This window comes from Mastomys coucha, unplaced genomic scaffold, assembly GCF_008632895.1.
Source record: "Mastomys coucha isolate ucsf_1 unplaced genomic scaffold, UCSF_Mcou_1 pScaffold21, whole genome shotgun sequence".
Lineage (NCBI taxonomy): Eukaryota > Metazoa > Chordata > Mammalia > Rodentia > Muridae > Mastomys > Mastomys coucha.
The window spans coordinates 137,885,752-137,898,033 of NW_022196904.1; the positions used below are offsets into that span (position 1 = coordinate 137,885,752).

Sequence of the window (12,282 nt, forward strand, 5' to 3'; positions counted from 1 at the left end):
AAGAGCTGCTGGGTGTTTGTTTCAGGTAGAGGGCTTTGAACTCAATTATTTTGGTTTCCTTCAGGCTTCCTGTCTCCAGCTCCTGGTCCCAGAGGCTGGGGGTAGGAATAACCTGGTGAATGATCTAACCATTTTTAGGGACAAGATTTTTGGTATATGTGCCTCCTGTATGGTTTGGAGGTCTCTTCTAGGTTGCTAGGTGGCTGGATGGAGGCCTACAGCACGCTGGGCTGGGCTGGGCTGGGTATGGCTTTACGTCTGGATAGCAAGTTCCTATGGACTAGTTAGATAGTTTAGGAAGAGTTAGTCAGTGAGACTAGACCACATAGGCAAAGCTTTTGCTCATTGTCCTGAGCCTACTAAGGGGCGCAGGATGGAGGGGTCCTCAGGAGCAAATTCAGGGCATCCCTTTCCAGACTGAGGCCTGCTCTCCCTTGGTCCCCAGGCTCCATCTCTGTGAACAGCCGCAGCACGCCATTCTTGGCCACAGGAGAGAGTGAGGTCCTGGACCTGGAGAGTGAGCTGTACCTGGGCGGTCTCCCTGAGGGGGGCCGCGTGGACCTGCCACTGCCCCCTGAGGTGTGGACAGCTGCTCTCCGGGCTGGCTATGTGGGCTGTGTGCGAGACCTCTTCATAGATGGACGGAGTCGAGATCTCCGGGGCCTGGCAGAGGCCCAGGGGGCTGTGGGCGTTGTTCCGTTCTGCTCGCGGGAGACCCTGAAGCAGTGTGCATCGGCCCCCTGTAGAAATGGGGGCATCTGTCGAGAGGGCTGGAACCGGTTCGTCTGTGATTGCATCGGGACCGGCTTTCTGGGTCGGGTCTGCGAGAGAGGTGAGGCTGGTCCTGTGTCCTCAGAAGGACCCCATTTTCCACCCCCATGCTTCCTTCCTCTTTAGAGTAACCCTCAGGCCAGCCACTTTTCTCCTAGTAATGACTCTTGTCTTCTCTCTCCCCTTCCCATGTGTTCTGTTCCCTTTGCCTCTGTTCTCCCCTCCTGGGCAGAGGCCACGGTCTTAAGCTACGATGGCTCCATGTACATGAAGATCATGCTGCCCAATGCCATGCACACGGAAGCAGAGGATGTGTCCCTGCGCTTCATGTCCCAGAGGGCTTATGGACTCATGATGGCCACCACCTCCAGAGAGTCGGCCGACACTCTGCGTCTCGAGCTGGACGGGGGGCAGATGAAGCTCACCGTCAACCTCGGTAACCACCCCGTCCCAGGCCTCCTGGCCTCTTCCTGGCCTGACTCTGACCTACACTCCCTTCTGTCTGGAGAAGCTGGTGGTGGGGCCAGCCAGAGGTGACCTCAGCAGTTTAGAGATAGGTAGAAACATCCCGAATATGAGCTCCAGAGGGATGTCTCTGTTGAGGATACACAACCTAGAGCAGTGCTCCATGGTTGGTCACACTGTGGGCTGGTGACCATACCTGTCAGAATGCATCTGAGTGTGATAACTGTCCTCCTAAGTCACTCCTATGGAGTGGTGGTGACATCTGTCCTGCACACACAAGATGGCACAAACTCATTCTTGCTTGCTGGCACATTCATCTGCTCATTCACTGGCTTATTCATGAAGGCGTTGCTTGTTGACACCTGCTAGGAGCAAGCCCATGCCAGTGCAGCCCAGGGGCAGACATAAGGACGGCATGCAGCCGGCCTCTGCATGCAGCTGTTCTTAGCTTAGAGTAGAGCTGTCTCTGCGATGTTGTATACAGGTTCATGTGTGTACTCTGAGCAGAGGAACATACTACCTCACACTTGTCTAGCATCTTGTGTTCATGGCTGAGTCCCATGGGTGTTCTGGGAAGATACCAGCTCACCCTGCCTTACAGATTATGAAACTTCTCTTTTAGAGATAGCGTTTCACTACGTAGACCAGGCTGGCCTGAACTCACAGAGGTTCACCTCCTGAATTTAATCTAAGTAAGATTAAAGGTGTGCACCACCACTCTTGGCCCAGTTATGAAATGTTTATGTTGACTTGGCCAATGTCACAAAGCTGGGGGGAGGTGCCTGTGTTAAGCCCAGTCCTTGGGCTTTAATGTTCAGAGTTTCGGGTTGTCAAGCAGTTGGCCCTCTCATTAGACTACTCACTGTCTCTGCTGCTGCTCGTGGGTAGGAATAGGCCTTGCCTACACATCTCCAGGACCATAGGGATATCACTCTCCTGTTTTCCTATTAGGTTATTGTGGCCCATGGCTTATGAAAGAGAGAGCAGAGTTATTCATTTGGCTGGTTTCAAAGGGACTTCTTGTGAGGGCCAACTATGTGCCAGGTCATGAGCCAGAGCCAGTAGGGCACCTCACAGACTGCAGTGTAGGACGCCCTGAGTGGAAAGGCCCTACAGTGTCCAGTCTGCTGACACAGCTGTCCATTACATACGATAAAGGTGCCACTGCCAAGGACTGCCCTGTAGAAGCCTTCGCGCCCCAGAGTCTAAGCAGAGCACCATGCATTCTGGTCATAGGGGAGGAGTGCTCTCCAGAACACAGAGCTTTGAAACATGGACCTGGACTCTCAGCCTAACCTTGATCCCCAGAGCATTTCTGGGATAGATCGTGGACTTCAGGGGCCTGGTTTAGCTACTCGAGCTGGCTCCACACATTGTTCTCCTGGCCTTTGTGCTCTTTGGTCAGGGATTCGCTGAGACACAGGAGCTGGGAGAAGAGTGGGTGACCAGGGCCTCAAGTTGATTTGTGGTTCCTCCAGCTCTGCTCTGACCTACAGTCACAACTCATTGAATGGGTGGCAGATGACAGCGTGGCCAGGGGACACAACAGATCTCCCACCTCAGCTATGCCCTTGACACTGTCCTAGAAAGAAGGTCCTACCAAGGCCCCATGTGTCATTCTGTCTTTAGACTAGGTCCACAGCACAAGATCCCCTCCTCGTGCTGAGCATGGGCTTGATCTCATGTGGCTATGCACTTGGCTCTGCTGTTTGGTGGGACAGAGCAGGAGAAGCCTGGAGCTTTGGCTCCTCAGAGAAGACATGCTTCTGGCCTCTTTGGACTGTTCTCGATCCCCTGGGAAGAAGCCGGAGTTTCTTTAGACAAGAGATGGCATTCTTGGCCAGGAAAACTTATCTTGCTGGGCCCTTGGGACTTAGCCTTCTTCTTACAGACTTGCCTTTCTGTCTGTGTCTCATGAACCTCAGAAGTTAGAACAAGATCCAGAGAGATCTAGCTTGGATGTCTCAGACTGATGACAGCCAACAGCAGCCCCTGCCCTACACCTCTGGCTGTGCCCTGCCCCCCATCTACAGAGACATGAGCATTGAGAGCTAATCTTTTGCATAGCTCATGGCAAAGCTGAGACCAGACCCTTGGTGCAGACACTCCTGTCTGCAGATTCCATGTGATTTGAGGGCACTGAGGTGTGTAGGCACTGAATACGCTCCAGTGTGGCACATCCGCCTGGGAGAGGGACCCAAGTCAAGTTGGAGCCAGGTTCAGGACCTTGCTTCCATTTAGCATAACCAGTACAACCCAGAATTCCTTATCCCCGTCCTGTGAACCACACAGGGCCTGCCGTACTCCAGACAGACGGCAGCATGGGGGCTGGGCTGGACTTGCTGCTAAGGCATAGAGCAGTGGTTTTCAGTCTTCCTAAGGCTGAGACAGTTTTAGACACTTAGTTCCTCATGGTTGGTGACCACCCCCCATAACTGTATAATTATTTTTGATGCTACTTTTATAACTTTGCTACTTATGAGCTGTGTTTTCACATGGCCTTAGGCGACCCCTGTGGAAGGGTCATTCAATCCCAAAGGGGTCATGGCCCACAGGTTGAGAACCACTGAACTAGAGGTTTATTACCTCTGTGTAGGCACTAGAGACACAAGCCATCTCTGTCCAGCTGCTGAGCCTGGAGCCGAGGTGGGAAGAGCTCTGGGCTTGGGGCCAGAAGACTCAGGGTCTAACCCTGGTATTTTTCATGCCTTGGTAAGTTAATTCCCCTCACTAAGTCTGCTTCCCTCCCCTCCTCCATTTAAAATGGGGCTGGAATCTGTACCCCAGGGTCTGAAGCATCAGCTCAGTTGGTAAGATGTCTTGTAAGCATAAAGACCTGAATTGAGCTGGGAAGGCAAAGATGGGAAGATCTCTAGGCTTACTGGCCAGCTAGCACACCCTAATTGGTGAGCTCCAGACCACAGTGAGACATTCTCAACAATCAGCTTCTGCGGAATGGACACCTGAGACTGACCTCAGTGTGGCTTCCACATACACTCCAGTGTGGCACAACCGCCTGGGAGAGGGGGAGGGAGCCGGAGCCGGGTGCAAGGGCTTGCTTCCACAGAGCATCGCCAGAACAGTCCAGGCCAACCTCACTCTGTTGTTCCTCATCCTGTGAACCACCCAGGGCCTGCCAGGTTCCAGGCAGGCAGCCACATGAAGGCCATAGGACTGGGCTGGGCTCGCTGCTAAGGAACTCGAAGTTTTTGTGGTCTGTGTCTGCAAGCAGGGAGGACAGAGGTTCAAGAGGTAGCCACACAGTTCAGCAGGCTCCCAGGAAAGAGAGATCAGAGCTGTGCCTGAAGGAGGAGCAGAGGTACCAGAGAAGGCCCTGGTAGAGGGGGTCCTCTGGGATGCTCTCCAGAGACGGGAAACCTGTTATTTAAGAGAGGGCCAGCTGGGTGGTGGTGGCAGTGACCCAAGCCTTTAATCCCAGCATTGGTGGTGGTGGTGGTGGTGGGGTTTGCAGAGGATCTCTGTGAGTTCAAGGTCAGCCTGGTCTACAGGGAGTTGCATGAGAGCCAAAGCTACACAGAAAAACCCTCTCTCAACAGAAAACAAATCAAACAAACAAAAGACTCAAACCAACCAACCAACCAACCAACCATAAAACAACAACAAAAAGAGCCAGGCAGAAAGTCTCTGATACCTCTTTGTAGACCATGGAACCAGAGAGGACTGGAGGGTGGCCTCCCCCAGCAGCTCAGCCTCTGAGCAAGCCATGAGCCCAAGCAGGGGAGCTGGGCTCTGCCTCTAGGAATGCTAGTGTCCCCTGGATTCTTGACCCTGTTGCAGTGTCTCCATGAAGGACACAGTCTGAACCACAGGGCATCCCTCCCTCAGCCTCTACCCATGTGAATTTCTTTTTCCATTCAGAAGCTGCTGGTGTCCAGAGATGGCCACCTCCGAGGTAGACATTCCTGTCCTCGGTCTCTTCCTCCTTAGTGTCCTTGGGCCCTTCTCTAAGTTCTCACTGGTTTTGCTCTCATGCGCCTTTCTCATGTTTTAAGTCACAGGAATGCACATGACATCTCAGAACCCTTTAGCTCCTGGGGCCATGAGAGCTCACTGCCTTCCCACCAAGGGCTGGACAGTGACTATCTGTAGGCTGGGAGCCTGAGTAAAGATGGTGCCAGGGCAAGTGCCTGAGAGATGGGGCTGTGTTACTGAGGCTCCTTGAGTGGAGCTAGAAGCTCTGTGTCTCCACTCCACCCCCACCCCTGGAAGTGAGTTGAACCAAACCAGGAGCCATAGCCTTTCCATTCATTCCTCACTATGTGGAGTGCTTCCCCTCCCCCCCTTCCCTTCCCCTCCCTCTCCCTTGCTCACACCGTCAGCCCAATCTCTATGTCCAGCATCAGCATGGCCACCCATTCTCTGCTCTTGAGACACTGGCTGCTGGCCAATGGGTTACTGATTATCACGCTCTGAACAGCATTTTGGGAATATGTGGTAGAAGGGCTGCTTTGTCCAGCGGCTCGGTCCCTGATTTCCTCTGGGAGGGCCCTGCCCCACTGGATACCCATCTTGACCGAGGCCCTTGGGGGAATCACTGCAGGGTAGGCTGGCATTGTCACCTCTTCTCTGGACAGATGGACACTGATACTCCTTGTATCTCCTCTCCTCGGGACAGGAAAGTCGAGCTCCTCACTTGGCTCTGTTCCCTTACAGGAGACTGACCTGCACTTCCAGCCCCCTTTTTTCTTTTTTGGACCCTTCATTGGTGAAGACTCTGCTGGCTTGGAGAGAGCCCCTGGGACCTGACTCCAGGGCCTGGCACCCTTCCCCCTCACCCCCACCAACCTCCTTCCTCTGTTCCTGCTTCTTCCTCTTTTTTTTCCTCTGCCCTTTCTCAGCCTCCTTCCCCTCTCTGTGACCCCTCACTTCCTCTCGTGTCTGTCCGTTGACCTTCCACTGCTCCCTGGGTGCCCAGGCTGTGGCTCAGGGTCCCTGCTGCTCCTCCCACTCTGCTGTGGTTGACAACGCGTGTGGAGCTCAGCTGTACTGCCCCAGGGCCCATGACCCTCAGAGCCACAGTGGGTATTTGTTTACCACCACTACAGGAACCTTCCGAGGCCCAAGGGATGCCAGGTGCATCCTGGGCCATGGGGCACCCGGGCAGGGCTTGTTCATGGAGTCTAGGGCATCACTCTTCACCAGGGTTAGATTGTCTACTCTAGGCCGGGGTCAGACCAGGGCACACCTGTAAACTGCTAGCTTCTCATCAGTGAGGAAGAGATGCTCAGGCTCAGAGAGATCTGTCTGAAGTCACTCAGTGAGTGGGTATAGGACTGAGGCAAGGACCCAGCACTCACCCCTACCCCCAGCCCCGGGCAGTCCCATCACTCCAAACCTGGCCCAGGGCTTTGGACTTATGAAAAGGTATGGCACCCTACTGGCATTTCAAATTTCAAATGACCCAAGGCTGTCTCCTTGAAGGGCTAACTGACTCCCACTAACCAAAGGGTTGATCAGAGGCTCCTACTGGCCTGGGATGTTGGCTCTGTGTAGACATGGGTTTTCTAACCCTGAGAAACCCTTCCAGCTTTGAAATTGGGGGAGAGCCCAGGGCAGGATGGAGGGCCTTTGCGTATCAGTGACTTGCGTTGTGCCTTGAAGCCGCATTCTACAGATCTTGGTGTCCCTGTGTGAGGCCTTGGCTCCTTAGAAAAATGGACAAAATACTAATTCCTCAGGGCAGAGGGGTTCTTTGACCCCTCGTGGTAGCTTGGTGCCCCCAGGGCAGGGACAAGTAGAAGGAAGGTTCCTGTTCAGGTGGTGCTGGCCTCTGGGGCTTTGGGAGGTTTATGGCCTTAGGAAGGGGGCCCTGGGGCAGACCCCTCTTTTGGGCTCAGAGCTTGAGGAGTGACGTGTCACACCTGAGCTCTAAGCAGGGTGTCGTCCCAGAGCAGGGGATGAAGGGACCCTGGCCTTCCTTATCCATCTCCCTCCCAGTGATTGGGTAGATGTGGGGTCGGTCAAGCCCTCATCCCCTGTCTCCCCTGTACGGCTGGGGTTGCCAAGGTGCCCATCTCCCTTAGATATTGAGAGGCCTGGGCCCCTCCAACGGGGAACACAGCCACCTTCCCACCACCTGACTGCCTTGCCTCTTGGCTGTAGGGAGGGTTGGAGCCCTCTTGAGGGCATGAAGGACAAGGGTCCGACTAAGGACGGGGAGAGGGCACCTGGGCACGCGTGGTCCCCAGAAAGTGGCCCTAGGGGGAATCCCCGCCTGCAGATACCCCTCCCTGTGAAGGATGTAAAAAAAAATACACACAAAACCTTGTTTTTGCCTTTTTCTCCCTCCCCCTCTGCCCACCCCATGGCCCCCCCAGACTGCCTGCGCGTCGGCTGCGCACCCAGTAAGTGGCTTGCCTCTTCTTCTGCAGAGACCCAAGAGGTCTGGGAGGCTGGACATTGGGATTTAGGGAGAAAGGGATGGAGGGAGGGGGAAGACATAGTTTCATTACTGGCTTGTGAGGGGGTTGACCAAGGTTGTGGGGAGGGGGAACAGGTATGGGGGTGGGATGGGGAATTGTGGAGGGCAGGATGGACAAAATGAAGCAGAACCAGGAAGAGGTAGTTGGTAAGGATGCTTATGAATTCTGGGAAAGGGAGGACCAGGACACCTTGTTGCCCAAGTCAGAAGCAGGAGGAAGAAATCTGGAGCTAGGCAGCACCTGCTGCAAGAACACAAAATCTGGAGACTTAATGATGCATCTCCACCAGTAGCCACAAGGGGGCAGGCGAAGTACATGGGAAAGATGATTTGGGTCGGGGTAGGGGCGTGCCCAGAGCCTCAAAGTCTAAGTCGTTGTAATGCCAGAGTCTGCGGAGTTCCTGCCAAACTCAGAGTTGTCAAGGAGGGCTGCAAGCTGGAATTAGAAGGCAAAGCCAATGTAGATAGGTCCAGGTCTCTCTGTCGCTGAGCTGGGTGCTCAGCCTCAGCTTCTGCAAGGTGTGCCCTGCAGGCAGATCACCTAAGTGAGGATGTGGACATGGAAGGCACAGTTGTGTCATAGAGTGTGCACACACCTGGGGCTCCTTAAGGCCTGCACCCCAAGCCCCAGGCAGACAGTGCTAGGGACTCGGGGGTGGCCCAGAGGTGCTGCAAAGCCCAGAACACCTGACAGATGTGTATATTGACAATCATATGTCAATCAACTGTCAATCAATGGTCACAGATTCCAGGAAAGAGAATATGTCTGTGACCATGCATGCTCTGAGCGCTTTGTCAGGGGTAGCAGTTCCAGGGTGCAGAGTTAGACAGGAATAGACAGGAAGGTCACAGTGGGTCCAGGCTGTGCATGTGGAAGGCGGAGCCGTGGGTGCCCTTCCGTGGGTGCCCTTCCTTTGGGGTGTGTAGTGTTTTGAGTGTTAGGCCTGAGAAATCAGCTGCTAGAGTCACACTACAGGTCCTTAGGAGAGCAGAGGAAGGTGTGCCTGTGTTCATGGCCACCATTCTGTAACCAACCAGTCACACAGAGTGGCAGGACTGGATGGGGTTTGTGACTCCAGGTGTAGAAGATTTGCCTGCATGCACTCCAGGTGTGAGGTGAGGGACGTGCACATTGGTGTGTGCCGGAGGTTGAGTGTATCCATGTGCAGGTGGGCTGCCTCCTGCCTGGGGCACTGCCTGACGCTGCCTATGGCCATGGGTCGTGCCGTGCTCACTCCCCCCTTGGTGCTGCAGGTAAAGGCCCCGAGACTCTGTTTGCGGGGCACAAGCTCAACGACAATGAATGGCACACGGTGAGAGTGGTCCGGCGTGGCAAGAGCCTGCAGCTGTCTGTGGACAACGTGACTGTGGAGGGTAGGTGGCCCAGACCCAAGATGCTGGACGTAGACCTCTGCCTGGGTTGTTATTTCTAGAGAAGTTCTTCTTATGGGTCTGGACCCCAGGGGCCATTTCAGCTCCTTACAGGGCAGCATCTTCCTGGATGCTTGATGTTCCTCCACGGATTCCTGCAGCTTTTCCCAGAGTGGTGGGATGGTAGCCCTGGCCCAGAACATCTAAGATCCTTTCCTGTGTCCTTGTTTAAGGAGATGGTTTTTCTGGGACGGCCAGGCCCTGTCCCAGTGGTGACTCTGTGTTCTGTGCACTATTCCCTCCCCTCACATTGGTCTTCTGTCCTGAGCAGGACAGATGGCAGGAGCCCACACTCGGCTGGAGTTCCACAACATTGAGACGGGCATTATGACTGAGCGGCGGTTTATCTCTGTGGTGCCCTCCAACTTCATCGGGCACCTGAGTGGGCTGGTGTTCAATGGTCAACCCTACATGGACCAGTGCAAAGACGGAGACATCACCTACTGTGAGCTCAATGCCCGCTTCGGCCTGCGTGCCATCGTGGCTGACCCCGTCACGTTCAAGAGCCGCAGCAGCTACCTGGCATTGGCCACACTCCAAGCCTACGCCTCCATGCATCTCTTCTTCCAGTTCAAGACCACAGCCCCCGATGGGCTTCTGCTGTTCAACTCAGGCAACGGCAACGACTTCATTGTCATCGAGCTGGTCAAGGGGTGAGGGGACGGGTGCTGTGGTGTTCCCCTGCTGGCCCAGATAGAGCTCTTGGCACGCAGACATTAGGTCAAGAGTCGCATCCTCAGTCATGAGCCAGGAGAGAGCCCTGCTTCCAGGCTGCTGCTCCTCGGCTACTTCCTTACCAGGGTTCTCAGTTACATCCCTTCTCTGGCCACTGTCCTCTTTATGACAGAAGTAAGCCCAGTCCTTCTCTTGCCCTGGAGAATTGCACCCTCAAGTAGCTCAGACTGCTTCTAGAGGACACCTTCTGTATTACCAAAACTCCCCCTTCTGTCAGGGTTTGGGACCCAAGAGCAAATGCTTCTGTGACCTCCCTGGGACAAGACTTCATGTCACAAGCTTCAAATACCTTTTTTTTTTTTTAATTGTTGTTCCTTCCCATGGGACCCCTTGTCTACCCTTCTTCCCCAGGCCCCTAGATTTTTTCAGTGGTGCCCGTCTGATCTGGTGTTTCCTCCTTACTGTGGGGCAGGTACATCCACTACGTGTTTGACCTGGGGAATGGCCCGTCCTTGATGAAGGGAAACTCAGACAAACCAGTCAATGACAACCAATGGCATAATGTGGTGGTGTCCAGGGACCCAGGCAACGTGCACACGCTCAAGATTGACTCCCGCACAGTCACGCAGCATTCCAACGGTGCCCGAAATCTGGATCTCAAAGGTGGGGCTGGAACCTCTGGAGAAGGCCAGCCTTACTCCAATCCCCCTTCTCTATCGAGATCAATCCCCCCATAAGGGGGTCAAGGCTGCTCTCCCCCACCCCTCTTTCCTGTTCTCCATGGTGTCCGGCTGACATTTCCCACCTGTGTCTCTCTGGACTCTCCTGTGAAGCCGCCTCAGATGGAGCACTGGCCAAGCTATCTCCCACCAGGGTCCCACCTTCTCCAATGACTCTACAGCAGTCACTGAAATTGCCATTGCCAGTCCCCAGAGTAGGTGGCTGAGAGGAAGAGAAGGAGGAGAGGAGGAAAAAGAATAACAGGAGGGGTAGGGGGAGAAGGAGATGGTGGACTGGGCATTGAAACAGGAGATGTAGGCTGCAGCTGTTTCAGAGCCTTCTGGGGTCCATGAGACCTCTTTGCACACACATGCCTGTAGCATCACTTAGCTCTACGGGGCTCCGAGTATGTCAATGCAACCCAAACTGTCAAAACTTGGGGAAGATCTTCAGAGACCCGTGAATTCACCTCCTGAGTCCCCAGACCCAGTAGCTTGGTTGGCAGTGCTGCAAATTCACCTTGTTCCCAGGAGAGGGCGATGTGTTACAGAGAATCAGAAGTGGCAGCAGACCCAGGGCCCCAGGCTTCAGCTATGGTGTCCAGGGCTGGCGAAACTCCCAGTAGTCATGCAGGAGAACTAGGGGCCATGTGGGAGATTAAACATCTCTGAGGAAGACCTCCTCCAAGAGCCCCAGTTGTCGGGAGGGCATTAGAGGAGAGAAGGCTGCTGAGCGAGGAAAAGGCCTGCAGTTCTGGGAAACAGTCTTTGGGAAGGAGGCAGCGGGGGTGGAAGGGATGTAGAGCTGCGCATCCATGAAAGGCCCTGATTACAGGCCGGAACTGGAATCAAACGTGTAGGAGAGAACATGGAGCGGGTCCCTCCAGCTGCCCCCCGCCCCCACTACCCCAGGCATCTGGCTTCTGAGGGAGGGGAGCAGACAGATGGCGAAGGGAAGAGGAAGAGGAAGAGGTGGTGTTGGTGGGGAATCTGAGGTTCGCTGCGTCTGTTAGGGATACCACGCGAGCCTCTCAGGTGTCTGGGAGGACCCAGTGGTAGGATGTCAGCGTCCTGGGCTGGGGGGAAGGAGGGCGGGGTGTTGACACCACTGCCTTTGCAGGGGAGTTGTACATCGGTGGTCTGAGCAAGAATATGTTCAGCAACCTGCCCAAGCTGGTGGCCTCTCGGGATGGCTTTCAGGGCTGCCTGGCTTCTGTGGACCTCAACGGGCGCCTCCCAGACCTCATCGCTGACGCCCTGCACCGCATCGGGCAGGTGGAGAGGGGCTGTGATGGTGAGTGTGGGGCAGCTCGGTGTGGCCCTGAGGCTGACAGGGGGCCTCCTCAGAAGCCTGTCCCAAGAGCTCTGGGACAAGGTGGGCAGGCAAAGGCCGAACCCCATACTCTCCCTGTTGCCTCTCACCCTGACTACTCATCAGAAGCTTAGCAGGCTTTGAGTGTCCCTGTTCCTATCCCATCCTATCACCCTGGTTAGGATCTGGCCCTTCCAGTCTGATGGATCAAGGACAGGGCCTCTGGCTGGCTGGGGAACTTCTGCAGCCTCTGGGCACGTGGCTGAGCCTGGGGTGTTTCTCCTTCCTGCTCTTTCCAGGCCCTAGCACCACCTGCACCGAAGAGTCTTGTGCCAACCAGGGTGTCTGTCTGCAGCAGTGGGATGGCTTCACCTGTGACTGTACCATGACTTCCTATGGAGGCCCTGTCTGCAATGACCGTGAGTGCCAGCAGGGCTGGGTTCTGGGTGCTCCCATCTTATCCTCAG

General features: G+C 54.9%; 1 protein-coding gene across 18 annotated transcripts in view; it reads left to right on the top strand.

Moving 5' to 3' along the window:
• Nucleotides 1-12,282, top strand: part of Nrxn2 (neurexin 2) — a 115,424-nt gene that overhangs the window by 63,163 nt on the left and 39,979 nt on the right. For 9 of the 18 annotated variants that reach the window (XM_031389441.1, XM_031389455.1, XM_031389451.1 and 6 more), the window contains 8 exons: nt 446-832; nt 1,004-1,207; nt 7,575-7,601; nt 8,924-9,052; nt 9,381-9,762; nt 10,257-10,447; nt 11,624-11,797; nt 12,115-12,234. In XM_031389441.1, the coding sequence (XP_031245301.1) occupies nt 446-832; nt 1,004-1,207; nt 7,575-7,601; nt 8,924-9,052; nt 9,381-9,762; nt 10,257-10,447; nt 11,624-11,797; nt 12,115-12,234 (1,614 nt within the window). The remainder of the gene's footprint in view (nt 1-445; nt 833-1,003; nt 1,208-7,574; nt 7,602-8,923; nt 9,053-9,380; nt 9,763-10,256; nt 10,448-11,623; nt 11,798-12,114; nt 12,235-12,282) is intronic. The other 9 variants (XM_031389443.1, XM_031389452.1, XM_031389461.1 and 6 more) reach the window with 2 other exon arrangements.